Raw genomic sequence first — 15,918 nt, forward strand, 5'->3', positions numbered from 1 at the left:
TAGGAGAAAACCCCAAAAAACAAGACTCTTGCTTGTCTTCTCGTCCCTTAAAATGCTTTTGGAGCTGCCAGCAGACTAACTGCACTTTTCAGGGCAAGGCTCTTGGTGCCTTCGGATTAGGAAAATCATGCAGATAGCAGGTTTGATTTCAGAGATAGAAATAAAACAAAACGGCGTAATGGAAAGTTGCCTGGCCACAAATCAGGGCTCAAGGGACCAGAAACAGAAGGAGAGGTTACCAGCCTTCATCATTTTAGCATACCTTTATAAGCAGCAGTCTGTTGTAGAGGTTGGAAAAGCAGGTAGCTATGAAAGCCAAACTGAAGATGGAAAGATTTGTAGGGTTCCTCTTACTTTCCCTTGTCTCCCAACCATAGTTTTACACATGCACACACACACAAACACACTTAGGGAGCATACAAACACTACATGCAAGTGGGACTTTTCTCTCTTTGATATACTGGCATATTTAGCACAGCAGTGCTCTATTTTTTTTTGCATTTACTTTCTGGTTTTGAAGATATATAAATGGCTAAAACAGAAAAAGAGGCAAGAAAGTTTAAATGAATAGCAGGAGACTAGTATTTCAAAATCTAGCTAATTATATAAGAAAGTTTAAATGAATAGCAGGAGACTAGTATTTCAAAACCTAGCTAATTATATCTTAAATTGATCTTTAACAGTGTAAAAAATTAGTTCTTGTCTTAACATATATAGTACTACTTTATAACAAAAAAATCCTAGTTTATGCCTAATTTTTTATTTTCCATGTTAAGGCACATGCAGACATCAGGCTGAATCCTTCATGCATACATTCATAGCTATTCAAATTTGTAAAAAAAACCCCACTGTTACGTGCCTGGTTTTTTTTCATAGATTTTTGATTGTGGTTTCTGTTGCTCTGAATTTCACAGATTTCTTCACCTGGCATTTTCCAGGATTGTCTGCTGATCACATCACACAAGAACGTTTGAATGAACAGTTCACCTGCTCTTCATAGTTACTATGTTTAATGTAAAAAAAAAAAATTTAAAAAAGAGATGTTTTTCAAAAGTATTTGTTTGTACATGGATAGGTCTTGGAGAACCAATGCTTTCCATTACGCTAGACTGTATCACTGGGTAATTGCTGGGTTCACTTTTGCACAGAAAAACAATTTGGTACATAGCTTAAATCACCATTCTGTACACCTGACTGTGCAATCATTTAAGCATGTGGGTATCTCCAGAAGCCTGCCTATTCCCATAACACTTGGTACAGCAACAGAAATGTATAAAGGTATGTATGTGTACAGGTATTAGCAGGACTGAGGTCTCGTATTGTTCCTCTACCTCTTAAAAGGTCTTTTGCAGCTTTGATTATCCGCTGCAGAACTGTTTCAGGTTCAGAGATTCTTTATCTTTATCCTTTTGACTTGCTTTGTTCCTTGATCCTGTCACTGCAGTACTCTCCTTCAAGCTTCAGAACAAAAGTACTTTTGGGAGCAGAGGCCCTGTGGCAGGGAGCACAGCTCTGCTTTCCTCCTGGCAATTTGCCACTGAGCCCAGCCGAGGACGAATATTCTTGTTTGTTCAGTGCAACAGCTTCAGTAACTGCACCAGTGCACACCTAAGTCTCCCTGCTGAGACCAGTCCATTTCCTTAAGCACAGGCAAACCTGTAGACAATAGCTAGTTAAGGCTAGGGCTTGCTTTTTTTTTTTTTTTTTTTTTAATTTTTTAAATAAGTGACTTCAATGCAAAGCATTTTCCTCAGAAGGTACATTCATCCTAAGTGGCTCTAGCTGGTTTACACACACCCTGTCCTTTCTCTTGCTTTGGAAAGTTGTTCCACTTGATTGCTCAGTTTGCCTCTTTGAGTCAGTGGTGGCAGAGGAATTATAAAGGCGATGAAGGTGCAGCCAAGTCCCCGGTAGTGTGTGCCAGATTTAAGCTGATTTAAAATTGTGCAGACTGACTCTGAAACTTTCTTTACACAAGGGACAACGACTTTTGGAAAAAAAGTGTTCTTTTTTCTGCCAGCAGTGTGAGCCTGGCTTAGGGAACCTGCTGAGGTGTGCTCACCTTGTAAAGGCAACATGGTCGGTGGTGTTTTGCAGATTGCTGGGCTGCTTGTTGGTGGCCTTGGCATGATCGGAACATTTGCTGTCACGGGCATGCCTCAGTGGAGGGTGTCTGCCTTCATCGAGAACAACATCATCGTGTTTGAGACCATTTGGGAAGGCCTGTGGATGCACTGCATCAGGCAAGCCAACATCAGGATGCAGTGCAAAGTCTACGACTCCGTGCTGGCCCTCTCGCCGGACCTGCAGGCATCCAGAGGGCTGATGTGTGCTGGATCGGTGCTCTCCTTCCTCTCTTTTGTGGTCGCCATCGTTGGGATGAAGTGCACGCGGTGCGTGCAGAGCAGCTGGCAAGCCAAGGGCTATATTATTCTGACAGCTGGGCTCCTCTTCATTCTTTCGGGTGCAGTCGAGCTTATTCCAGTCTGCTGGGTTGCCAACACCATCATCAGTGACTTCTATAACCCCATGATCAACGTTGCACAGAAAAGGGAGCTTGGAGAGGCCCTTTACCTGGGCTGGGCAGCTGCCTTCTGCCTCATCGCTTCTGGAGCCATATTCTGTTGCTTTTACCGCTGTTGTGAGAAAACTGGAAGCTACGGATACTCTGCACCAACCCACTACCCCACTCACAGCCAGCATTTGCACAGCAAGACTGAAAGCTCATACTCCAAGAGTCAGTACGTCTAGATGCCTCCTGCCTTTTCCTATTTTTGAAGCATTTAATCTGCCTGGATGGATTTCAGTTTCTGCACAAAAGGGCAGCTCAAAAGCTGCCTTTTCCTTCTGCCCTGTAACTGCTGCTGTTGGGGCTGCGTTTTGGAGCTGCAGTTACCCCCAGTGGGCTCTGCTGTGGCTATCGTTACAGCACGGACAATTTTAATGCATGGAAAGGTGAATGCTTAATATTCTTTTAATAGTAACTGGGAATAGCTCTGGGGTTGCGTGCTTTGCTTTGGGTTGCATTATATGTGTAAAACAGTAATAAAGGGCTTAAAGTTCCACTGTGATATGAAATTCTGGCCTATTGCAAGGAAGAGGGCAGTTAAGCAGCTGGAGGGGTTTTTTGTCCCTGCCTGGGAAAGAGGTGCTAACAGTGAATAAGGACAAGATAATAATGGTTTAAAAGAAAAGCATTCGCTAAGGGGTTGATTTACTGTAGGTATAATGGGAAGTTACATGAAGAATTTATTCAGCAGAGGAAGGTAAGCTGAAATATATGAAAAATATCCCTTATTTCAGAGAATAAACATAGCTCTATGTTCATCCTAAATACCATCTTTTTGGCGAAAGTTAATATTTCTGTTGTAATCCATATAGGTCAGACTCATTCACATCACTCTTTTTAGAAGCAGTAATTTTCCCTTGCAAACTCCTCACAGCTTACAACATTTTGCAGTATTGCACAGATCACAAACGCTGTGTTGGTTCCTTGCCACAAGACTCTGTGATATATACCTTTTTAAATAAGGGTCTTTTGTACAGTCAGGCCTATATTTTTGCTGAGACCCACTCACACCACCATAGTTTATAGGCAAAAAGAACATAAACAGCGATAGTACTTTCTCACAGTTCACATTAAAACAAGCTAAACAATGTTTTTAATAATAAGATCATGGTAAGCAACCCCTGAAAAATAGTTCCATAAAAATTAATTAATTAATTTAATAAATGTCCCAAATTAATCAATAGTAGTAATATTTTTATAGAATTTTGTAAACAATGGATAAGGTGTCACTCCAGACCCACAGAAATCATTGGAATTTTGCCTTTGACTGAATTGGAAACATGGTTCAATTTGTGCTGTTTAATGGAGAACAACATTCTTGTTCTGGAGTTTAATTGACTGTTTTAAATATTTTATAGAAAGCTTATTATGTGATCTGTAATTCTCTAGTAAATTCCTTGGACTATTACTACTTGAAAGTTTGGAAGCAAATTTTTCACTTTGTAAAATGCAAATCTGAACAAGCTAGAAGAAAGCAAAATCTGCACTAGAATTCTCTTCACAGTGTTTGTAAGATACATAGTAAGATGTGCTTGGTTATGTAATTTTATTTTTCCTCCTCTTTTTATAGAAAATTGTTTCTACATATGTATATGTGTAACGTGCGTGACCTTTCTGTAATATAATAGTGTATGACTGTATTTCCTTTGTATTCCTTCATTAATGTTTATATGCTGGTTCAGTCTCTTTGGGGGGAAGACAGTGGAGGAGAAAACCTGTTAGCAGCACTTTGTGAATATCTACACATAACTCATAGCTAGAACACCAGGGTTTATAATGATGTCTATAATAAAGTCACCTGCCTAGTTCATCACTCTAAAAAGCAGGTACAAGATCGTACTCAGAAAACTACATGTGTATGTACTGGTGCACTGTAGTTATCTCTGCTGTCAAAACATGGAGTGACTCATTCATCTACAGGTCTGAGGCAAGCGTCAGTGAAAAGTGAGATGAGCATGACACCTCTGTAACAGCCCCGTGTACATCAAATGCTACTGCCACATTGGATAGTATTATCTGTTCATGGTAAAGCACACACCGATCTAGTTGTACAAAGAAAAGAAGACATGAGAAGACTATGAGACTTCAAAAATTATTCACAGGACTAACAGGAACACAAATCCAATGGACTGTGAGTGGGACCCTGAAGTTTCTGAAAATCTCCTTTACTGATCCTATATATGCTGCAAACAGTTCACCTTACTATAACACACACATATTCCCCCTTAAGTACCTTCCAGACACATCCAGCCTTTTCCTTCAAATTGTGTCACACCCATATACCATATCTTCAAGAGAACTGAAACGAGAGCTTCCATTTTAAACAGAGCTGGCCTCTCTCAGCTTTGTGCATTAAATAAACCCTGGGTAGTTTGAGCAGAAGGTCCCATCTAGAAGTGTATATCCAAACACAAAACAACTGCCTGAAGCGATACATTTTCAAATATTGTATCCTGTAATTTTGAACTCATTTCATGCTTACAGACAAGAAAAATTATTTGGGAAATAAGCAGTGTTGCCTCCATAAATGACACCAACAGTGTCTAGCTTGTTCCCCTTTGCCCTGCACTTTGGGTGCTTGTATGCATTCCTGCAATGTAAAATGGATGTGGAGTCTTTAACAGGTCCACCTGATGCCCTCTGTGCTGTGTAAATGAATGCACCACTAGCAGGTCAGAGGAGAGTAACGCTCGTTTAACTTGGATGAGTGGAGGTTCAAGATTTCAATCACCTCTCTGTGATTGAGCAATGGGGCTTTCATTTATAATGAGCCTCTTCTGAAATTCTCCCACTGCTGCTGCAACCGTTGTGGAGGTCTGGAGGGTAGAGCTGCCACCTACATGACTAGGCACTGCTCTCATTAGAGCCAGACAGCAAGGTCGTAAATACGAATGGCAGCAGAGCCACGGTTTCAGAAGCTGTTTTGTGCAGGCAAGGCAGAGCTGTAAGAGAGCCTGAGCGTGTGTGAGCTCCTGCTTTGTAATTTTATATGAGAATGAAGCATCTAACACATGAGGTTATCACACATCTGCAAATCCAGTAAGGTCAGCTGCATTAATGGATTGGTCTGTCTCTTTAAGGTGCAGCCCTGAGTAGGTGTTGCACTCCCCTGAGTTTTTGAATATACACGGTGCTTATATGCGAGTTTATCTATCTGTAGGCTGCTTGCTTTCTGTTCAGCTCTCAAACATGACTAGTAAAGAATAATAGAAAATGGAGCAGGGAGAGATTAGAAGAGGCCATATCTTGGGCCTCAGAGCTGTAAAGGCTTATTAGTGAAATATAAGAATGGCCTTACTGTGCCAGCCTGGAGGTGTATGGAGATCTCCAGCTGCCACTGTCAGGGGCAGGTGCCTACAGAGCACCAGGAGACCAGGGACAGTGGACCTGGAGGTACTATTTCCACTCCCATCTTCCTGTGCTCAGGGTGTCTTTGTGCTTAACAAAACAACAGGCTTGTCTGGGATTAAGCCCTTCACCATGGGTCATACTCTGACCCCACACAACAGATACAGTGGGCTTTCTGAGCATGAGGCATGATGCACAGCTTCCCTTTCCTGCTGAGCTGGAAGAACAGCAGCACTGGGTGACTCCAGCCCTGTGAAGGTCCTGGCCAATACCTACAGTCCTGACACAGGCATGTCCACTACCTCAGTCTTGCCTTGCAGAGCAAGGTTGAACCCCTGAACTGAGCCCCTCAACCAACACCCACCTCGGTTCTGCATTTTGGATGCTTTTAGCACTTGGACTTGGCCTGTGACTCTACCATGGATCAACCCAAGCATTAGACAGCAAAGCAAGCTGACCCCTTGCTAGCCATGCTGCCTCTCCACTCATCCCACTGCTGTGTGGAGCTGGTGGCCACAATACTTTCCTGCAGTCTCAGCAAGGAACCAATACCTAAGGGATGTAGGCCATTGGCAGTCCTAACGATGTGTTGCTTGAGAAGTTAAGAGAAGGCTGACGCCAACTAGGCTACCTGAGTACTGTCAAGACTCCCATCAACATCATTAGTTCCTTTCATTAGTGGGAGGTAATCCATGTAGGGCCAAATTGGACAAATAGGAGAAGACTGTAAGTGGAGTTCACTCCATAAAAAGTGATATCCATTAACTACTCTATTGTTCTTCTCATTTAATAAATACACCAAAATTCATCCTGAGAGATGTTAGTGCCCTAAAAAATCCAGAGGTGGCTACTCTGCAGTGTCCTTAGCAATCTATCCCGGTACTTAATTATAATTTTCATTAAAAAAGGTTTTCGGGAAGCTTAAACTAAATCTCCTCACTGCAAGCTAAGGCCGCTCCATTATTTTTTGTCCTATCAGCAGCAGTCATAGAAAAGAGACTACTGCTTTTTTTTTAAAGCAGGCAGCCTTTTCTGTATTACAGGACCATCTGACCTCCTGAACGTCTCTTGCTTAGCTTAATCATCTCTAATTCTTTCCTCACTGACATGCTTGTTACATTTCTTCCCATACTTGTTTATCTCCTCTGGCTGTTTTTGGCTCCTCCACCTCTTTCTTGAAGTTTGATGTCCAAAACAGGACAAAGAATCCCAGAGGAAGCCTCACCACTGCTGAGCACACTGAATATACTTATTGTAGGTTATCATGGCATGTGGTAAATGATTCACAAAACCAAGCAAATACCTTCCTGGAATATATTAAATGCATTGTACTGCTATTATTTCAGGCCTTAAGATCACCAGCTTTCCTGCGCTGTGGGACTTAACCATTGACGGTACATTGACCAATTGGATGTGTGATGCAAATTTCCTTGCTGCAGTTGCTCCTTTGTGGCTAGATCCCTAAGGGTAATAAGATGAGACCCCAGAGACATCCTTGGCTCCAACAGTAGCAGAAATCAATGTCTGGAAATAGGAACATGATCGGTCTCCTTCCAATATATCCTTTTTTGTAGCTTTACTCACTCATAGATTCTGCATCCACATTATTTTTACTCTTCTCCATCCCTTCAGTGTCTCTATTAATTTCCCACTTCTGTGTTAGATGCTTTAATAAGGTCCAAATGGATTAGATTTTCTCAAGTTTTATTTTCTAGAAAATGTCACCAAACAAAAAATGAATCTATTTTTTCTAAGTCCATTGCTGCATTTTATTTAACTTTCCATTTGTCTAGGCATTTATTCTTTTCTTCATAATGGATTTTAAATCACATTATACTCTTAGATTCTGACTAATGGGTTTCTAGTTGTGCACAGTTTTCCACCTCCCCACTCATTCCCGTAGTTTCACTTCTCTCCAGACGCACAATATCATTCCTGATTTGACACTTATACTAACAGTCCTTGCTACTAGATTTGGAACTGCACATGCTGAAGTTTCTTCAGTTGAAATTACTCTTTCTTCAGTCTGTGCTCATAGAGATTTGGAGGTTTTTATCTACCTTGGGTACAATATTGTAATTCTGTCGTGCTCTCCTTCTTCTATATCCATGTTGTTACTTAAATTCAAAGAAGAGGAGGGCTAACCACCTGTCTTAGACTCATACTTATAGCCTAGCATGCCTCTTCCCTTGCTGTTCTGTATTATCTGTATGTCAGTAGCACTTTTTATTACGTTATTTTTTGAAAAGCCTAATTTGGATTGACTTTCATTGAGTCTCATTTTCCCCTTAAATTTTCTGACCTCTTAGATGTATTTTCTTTGCTAGTTGGTTATCTTTTCTATTCTTCTACTAAATACCTTATCTGTGAAGTTATTCATTCAACTGAGTATCAACCTTACTCCTTCCTACAAGTCTCTTCTTTCCTTCCCCATGGGATTCACATTCCAGACACTTGCTAAGGAATTTTTAAACCTCATCCACATTCACATCCCTAAGCTGTTCAGTCTAATTAATAAACAATAATGTGATCAGGATCAAAGGGGTTGTTCTCCCTCAATGCTCCAGGCACTTTCACCTCATTGCTCTTCTCACCTCTTCTGCAGAGATATAGATCCTCCCATCTTAATGACCCTTCGCATACTATGTTCTGCCTCACAATGTGAGCCCTGTTCCATTCCAACATAAAAGCATCACAATTGCTGAGGCCTTTCCCTTCTCCATTTTATATTTGTTTTTAAGTCAGTCTGCACATATCAGACTGTTTTCTATCATTTTTCCTTTCCCTTCCCTAACTTCCCACCCATTAAATCCCAACAAATAGTTATTAGATATTCTTCCTCTTCTGAAGTATTGCACTCTGTGCTAAACTACACATTCAGATCTGGAATGAAAGCATCTACTGCTTGATCATGGACAAAGAAGCTCATGTTTTGACTGGCTTTATAGTATATATATACTGCAATTAGGAACAGCACTGGATCGTCCCTGAGGGTAAGCAGTGTGCCCACACTGGTGAATCATTTGTGCCCTTGCAGGCTATGGGCTGTCACTGTGCAGAGACACATCAGCCCCCAAATTGCAGTGACAGTGGTGCATCTTTGGAGCTGCTATGATTCATGATGCTGGAGAGGGTGTTCTGAGAGCAAGTGACAAAAATTAATTGCTTCCTGTGAAATACTCCTGCTTTGGTCTCTGTGCCAACACAAATTCAAAGTGATTTATGACTTCCAGGAAGAGGTTCTTTTGTGTGAGTGCAGTAACAGCTGGTTGGCTGGGCAGGGCTTCCCTTCTCTGCATCTTCTCTTTTCCCTCTGTTTGAAGGAAAACCAAGGTAAATGGGGAGATTATCTCTGCCAGCCACACAGGCCCAACAGACAGGGCCTATGCTGCTCCTTCCTATGGGACACCCAGCTTACCAGCTGTGGAAAGTCAGCAAGGGTGTCCCAGAGAAGAGGGGGTTCCCATCCTAAGGAGAGAGGAGTAATGGAACATCCTGGCCAGAAGCCCAGAGGTTTGATAAAGGACTCTGGATTTGGGTAGAGAGAGAAAGAGGAGAGTGTGGGTGTAAAGGGCGATCCTGCTGTATGCAGAGATGACGGATTTGGGGGTGTCATTGAGTGCACAATGTTGAGGCTAGTGGTGGTGGAGCTCATACTGCTACGTTTATTTTGGAGGTGGAACTTAACAATGTAGATAGTTTCATTCAGGAGGTGGCGTTTGGGGGAAGACAGAAAGTGAGTGGGACAGGACTGGACAGGAAGGAGGCCAAACTGTGACTGAGAAAGAGGGGAGAAAACCTGTTCTTTAAAGTTTGAGACTTACCTTTTTACTTACCCACATTGCTTGGTTACTGGAAAGATAGTTCAAGTGTGGTTTTTTATTCCATGCTCCAAAAGCAATCTTTCTTGGGATTCTGAGACTAAAAGCTTGTTTCTAACAGTATCGGGTAGCCTAACAAAAGCTATTATTTCTTTCTACAGACCTTGCCTCTCACTTGTCTTTAGGCCATCACTGCCACAGCATACCTTCTCCTCCTCTTTTATTCGATCATAGTAAATCATATAAATAAATGGGTTCCCCAGTGCTCCATCCAGTAATAGCCTAACTGTATACCCTGCTGCTAACTCTTATGAAAACAATCAATACTGCCTTGGGAATTTGCCACTGTTATATTTCCAACAGCTTCATGTGAACTGCGTAATTAAATGCCCCTAAATATTTTCTAGAGAAATGCTTTGAGGTCCTGTCATTAAACAGCAAAGTAAGATAGCGTTATTTTCTGGCAGGTTCTATTTCTATCAGGATGGCTGCTCCCTGTACGCAAGTATTGAGGTGACAAATACCTTGTAAAAGCCTGAAGCAGTTTAGATGGATTAAATACTCAAAGGAGTATTTAATATTTTATTACTGTAGGGTTTTATTACACTAAACTCGAGTTCATTCAGTGTCCAGGAGACAGGCTTCCTCAGACATGGAATATCATTAAGAGTTTGGCACTTTTGTCAGGCTGTGAATTTCAGGCATGCTGTGGAAGATGACGGAAAATAAATATTAGTTCTTTTCGGTTCAACTGTCAGCCATGGGTTGCCTCAAAGCCAGAGTTAGAGGTCAGTGCCCAAGTACAGTGCCTGTTATGTGTCTGGGGGAAATCCCTCTCTAAGTTACACTGAGCAGATGTTCCTCTCACTCCAGAATGTGCCTCACTTGAAGAGAGGGGGAAGGAGACGTGTCTTAATCTTTTAATATATGTGCAGGCAGCAATATTAAAGTTAGTACAAATAAAAAGGCCTTTGTTGGCTTCAGTCCATTTCCTCCTGAATTAGAAGAGAATCAAAGTAACCTTTTGCTTCACCGGTAGGCTCAAAATACAGTCAATTAAAATACCGTAGAAAGTAATGGAACCGTTAACTCAACTATTTTATTGACCAGCCCTTGTAAATAGTTGAAAACAAAGTGGTTACCCCAGCATGTAATGTATGGACTAGTGGAAGCCACAAGTAGGGAGGAACTGATGCCATTCACATGCGTTTCCAAAACGAGTGATCTGTAGACAATCCTAACCCTATTTGTTGTAGGCTCAAAGCAGATTTTACATGCAGAGGATGATCTAGGTCTGTGTGGCTTCACCCAGCACCTCTGCCCGAGGGGACAGGATGCAGCGTGTCTGCAGAGGCACAGCCTGCTGGATTCTGGATTCTGCTGCAAGACTCTGCAGGTGGTTAGGCAGCTTTGCAGCTTTACTGAATGACTGCAGCCTCTGGAGGTTAAGAGACTTAACTGTAACTCTTTGTAATCACTGATCTAAAGTGTGCTTTTGATGAATCTGCATATTTACCTGTCCCAAAAATGTTACTGAACCTTAAATTTAGCTCATTAGCCTGTAGCATAACCAACTTATCTATTCTTGACGAAAGCTCATAATGAACTGTGTACATTATAGCTGTACATTTGTACAAGATTAAAGTCTATTTATGTGTGTATGTATAAGGACTCTAAAACTCAATGTACATAGAAGATATACAAAGTGGAAAGAAACCTGCTTTCTGGGAGGCAATTAAGTTTTTACATTATTGATGCCTATAATTAATTAAGCACTGGGGATCACTGACAGGTTCTGTTAATCATGTGGACTGGAGATGCTCTACTTCCTCCTTTTCAAGGGGCATCAGCATTTTAGAAGCTAGGGAGGGAAAAGAAGATATTGTCCCAGGAAAAGATTCAAATGAACATCCTGATATGAAGGGAAGAGAAAATGTAAATCTGAACAGAGATCCAGGGAAAGATTAGGTGTAAAGGCTACATGCTTCCTCAGTTGCCTGTTTTCCTCTTTGAAGGCAAATTTTGGGGTGGCCATATTTGCATAAGAACTGGTATTCTCATCTTGAGGCAAGTAAGCTTCCAAATAGCATAACAGATAGATGATACACAGAAGGGGGAGACTTCTAAAGTCTAGTCAGGGGTAAATGGAGTTTTCCTTTTACATCTTCTCACCTGACACTAAAGCCATAGTGTCTGCCATGCCCACCATGTAAGCATATATTTAATTTCTAATTTAAGAGCTGTCTGCTGTTCAGAGTGATTTTGAAGTAACTCAGTCAACTAAACATTTCTTTCTGAGAGGTGAGGCGAGCCTTTAAATGGATGTTTGGTTCTCTAGGGTGTACAAGGCCATAGGGGCTCTTTCCAGGCTTATTTAAACACAGAACTTTTCTGCAAAAGATAACTCTTCCAGTGCTTAGCAAAGCCAGAGGCTTGCTGGCATTTAAGAGGTCAATGAGATTTTCCAGTCCTCATGAGTTTCCAAGATGTTGATAGTGTTTCGTGATATTTTTTTTCAACCTGTCTCCTGTAGCTTATTTTAATTTTTGAAATTTATCTTCAAGTCTTAAAATGGCCATTTACTGGCTTTCTTTTCCTGCTTCCTTCCCCTCAGGTTTCAACAACAACCATCCTGCCACTGGAAAGTACATGCAGCAGTGTAGCCTGGGTGTTCCTCTCTTAGGCTTACACCTATGCTGGATGTCACTCACCACAGGTACTACTTCCCATTAAAGATCAAAAAAACACACAGCCATTTAGCAGTCTCTGGATATATTGCCACACAACAACATATGATGCATAGTATTTCTGTGGGCAGTTCATCTGCTATACAAACCATGCCCTGACTGTCACAGAATGTCATTTTATGCATGACCTCAGTGGCTGACCCTCCCAGAGTCACGTAAGGAAAAATTATTTCAGAGCAATCCTGCTAGATAAGGCAGTCAGATAAACAGATTCAGGGCATTACACATGGTCTGTTCTCCAGCTGTGTATACCTTCAAGAGCTGGCTGCCTCAAAAATGTTGCACAGTTTTGCTGTTGAAAAAATGACATTTAAATGCTAGTTTTGAGAGGGCTTTTCCATAAATTGTTTTCTTTTTAGAAGTTAAACCAACAAATCAAAGAACAGTTTTGAGAATTCAGAGGTTAAAAAGTCCTACAAGATCATTGCAAGCTGTACTCAAGTTAAACAGCACAGGTCCCTTCTTCTAAGGGAACAGTCTCTTGCCAGAGAAAGGAGTTTCTTTTAGAAAGGTAACCATCTATGACTTCTGATTTAATCTCTATCACCTCCCTCTTTTTGACGTAAACCAAAGTGCCTTAACTTTTCTGCATGATGGGATTTATTTTTTTTTTTTAATGTCTGCAGAAGTGATGCAATCTTCATCTCTCTAAAAGAACAAATCTGATAATGTATTTAGTTTCTAAAAGTTACATTTCATGTCTTAGCTGAAGACAACTTTTCTCTCCAGATTCCTGTTAGCAGATGAAGGCAAAACTGAATTACCCAGATCCCCTGGGAGTATTTTCCACATGGACATGTAACATTATAGTATATAACTTGCATTATTGGGTACTCCTTCCTTACAGTTAGTAACTGTAGGAAGGAGGGGATTTTGTCGGCTGGGAGTGGTTTATATGGGCAATTAACTTTTCATGGGTTTTAGCTTTTGCTTTGAATATGTTGTGTAGGCACCTAAGGCTGTAACTAAATTAATACCATCAAAGACAATGTCTGATATTTCCAAACTCACAGGGCCCACAACACTGCAACTCACAAGCAATTGAAGAATGTCTTTGACAGCACTTCTAAGTATCTTCATTGCCTATAGTGGGCCAATGGGTTTTTTTCTTTTTTTTTTATTGTTTGGTTTGTTTTGGGTTTTTTGGAGGGTTTTTTTTGTTGTTGTTGTTGTTGTTTTTTTTTTTTTTTTTTAACTAGCCCCATTGTTTCAAAGAGCTGGAATAACCAGAATCACATCAATTTCAACACCTATGAGTTGCTGTCATATACTATTATCTCAAGGTAGGGAGAAGAAAGTAAAAAACTCCATAATACAGCAGTTATTCCTAACTTGCCCAAGGCAAATCAGTCTTTGGCATGCGTTTTTGTCCAGGCTTGTAGCTATTTGTGCAGACCGAGATACATGCTTGTGGGAGAGATCTCCCTTTGTTCAAGGTGCATTGTACACCGAAAGAAAACCTCATCTTTTTCATATTAGACAATTATCCCCAAACCCTCCTAATGCTACCTATATATGGAACATAATGACAACACTATCCTTCCAATGGGGGAGAGAATCTTGTTGAGGATTACTTCCTAACAGTGACCTTACTCATGGATTCAAAATCAGAAGCTGTGAAACTCTGCCAGCTTTTTCTTTGTTATGCAGCTGGTAGAGTAAAGCTTTGATGTTCATTGGAATACTTGACTTTCCTGTACCTGTCTAATATCATGATTGTACTTCTGTATTTGATCAAAACAAGGAATCTACATTAAAGAGCTACACCAAGTACCTCCTAGACTCATTTAAAAAAAAAAAATCAGTTGTTTTCCCAGGGCTGTAGCACTTAAAAAGTAAGTCCCACTCCAAGTTCAAGCTTAGCTTTTGTCATAAGAACAACTGTAATGACCTATTTTGCATAATATTTTAACTGATGGAAGTTCAGACTTTCTGTACTAAATTTCAACATAGTTGCAATCTTGCAGTTAAGAAATTATTAGCCCTGCAATTAGGTACCTTTAATTGAATCTCTGAAACTTACTTAATTATAGCATCACTACAGACACACTATGAGAAGCAGTAGAATCAACTATGACACACCCCTTCTAGTTTCCCATTGGCTGGAAACTTGTTAGGCTTGATGGGTAGTTGCTGTAGTCAGAGGGGATTTCAAAGCAGGTCCTTCTAGCCAGTCAGAAATGGATTTCCACCTTCAGACCGGAGTGAGCTGCTTTTAAAAACACCCAACAACTTGCCTTATGAGAAAACTTCTAGAGAAAATATTCCCTCTCATACTTTATATTTCTTCTATGAAAAAGTGATTTTGGGAGACTTTCTAGGCCACCTCACTTGAGGTGTCTTTTTCAGAAGAAGCATGGCTTGCTGTGTGCTACAAATCACTGGTTTAATATTCGGAGGTGTCGGCATGGTCGGGACTTTGGCAGCCACAGTTATGCCGCAGTGGAGAGTTTCTGCCTACATCGATGGCAACATCGTGGTGTTCGAGACCATCTGGGAAGGACTGTGGATGGACTGCATCAGTCAGCTGGGCATCAGGCTGCAGTGCAAATTCTATGACTCTGTCCTAGCTCTCCCCCCTACCTTGGAGGCATTCAGAGCCCTCATGTGCATTGCAGTGATCCTGTCAATCATTTCCTTTTTGATGGCCATTGTTGGTGTGAAGTACACTCACAGGACCAAGGAGGATCCCCATGGCATCAGTATCTTCATACTGGCAGCTGGAGTTTCCTTTCTGCTGACGGGCATCCTCGTTATGATCCCTGTGTCCTGGACTGGAGGTAGCATCATTTATGACTTCTATGATCCAAAAGTCCCTATGCCACTGAAACGAGAACTAGGAGCTGCTCTATATGTGGGCTGGGTGAGCACCGCACTTCTCATAGCAGTGGGAGCAATGTACTGTAGCTTCTGGTGCTGGGCTGATATATCCTCAAAATCCAGGTATCCTTCACTTTCCCGTCACAGATTGCACAAACCTGACTTTGCAGGAGGGCCATCCCTAAGCGTGCATGCCTATGTGTAGTCGCTCCATGTGATCTTTCTGCTTAGCATGTTGATACATACTGATTGACTTCAGTGTCTAATTAAACTCTGAGTCAGCACTGGAGGAACAATTTTGTTTGTTTGCTGTTTACTACTGACATGCTAACATACCTACAGGAAATGTTATTACATGGGCTTTATATTAGAGTACAGTCAGAAGAAAAATCTCACCATTTTATGGGAATGAAGAACGGCATAGGAACAGCAGCAGCCAGGAGTCTCTCAGAGAAGACAAACAGCATATGTTTGGGTTGGAAGGAAGGTGGCTACTCTGCAATAGAACCATTGCCCTCCCCTAAACCCGTGGTGTGCAAAGGGAGCAGTGCATTTTACTCTAAGGTCTTCATAAGGACAGCTCTAGGACAGCGGTGAGAAGCACTGGGTTGGC

General features: G+C 41.3%; 2 protein-coding genes across 2 annotated transcripts; both read left to right on the plus strand.

The window, feature by feature from the left end:
• Positions 1-1,855: 1,855 nt before the first annotated feature.
• LOC113480140 (claudin-8-like) lies at positions 1,856-4,194 on the plus strand. Its single transcript, XM_026848762.1, has one exon. It carries the CDS (start codon positions 2,077-2,079, stop codon positions 2,749-2,751), a length of 675 nt encoding a protein of 224 aa, XP_026704563.1. The 5' UTR covers positions 1,856-2,076; the 3' UTR covers positions 2,752-4,194.
• A 10,647-nt stretch (positions 4,195-14,841) lies between these two features.
• Positions 14,842-15,510, plus strand: LOC113482436 (claudin-8-like). Its single transcript, XM_026853071.1, has one exon. It carries the CDS (start codon positions 14,842-14,844, stop codon positions 15,508-15,510), a length of 669 nt encoding a protein of 222 aa, XP_026708872.1.
• Positions 15,511-15,918: the final 408 nt, after the last annotated feature.

The sequence above is a fragment of the Athene cunicularia genome, assembly GCF_003259725.1.
Source record: "Athene cunicularia isolate RWA chromosome 1 unlocalized genomic scaffold, athCun1 chr1_part1, whole genome shotgun sequence".
In the NCBI taxonomy this organism is placed as follows: domain Eukaryota; kingdom Metazoa; phylum Chordata; class Aves; order Strigiformes; family Strigidae; genus Athene; species Athene cunicularia.

Bases quoted from the DNA above. Each gene is read 5' to 3' on its own strand.
- LOC113480140 (XM_026848762.1), top strand. From the start codon at position 2,077: ATGGTCGGTGGTGTTTTGCAGATTGCTGGGCTGCTTGTTGGTGGCCTT.
- LOC113482436 (XM_026853071.1), top strand. From the start codon at position 14,842: ATGGCTTGCTGTGTGCTACAAATCACTGGTTTAATATTCGGAGGTGTC.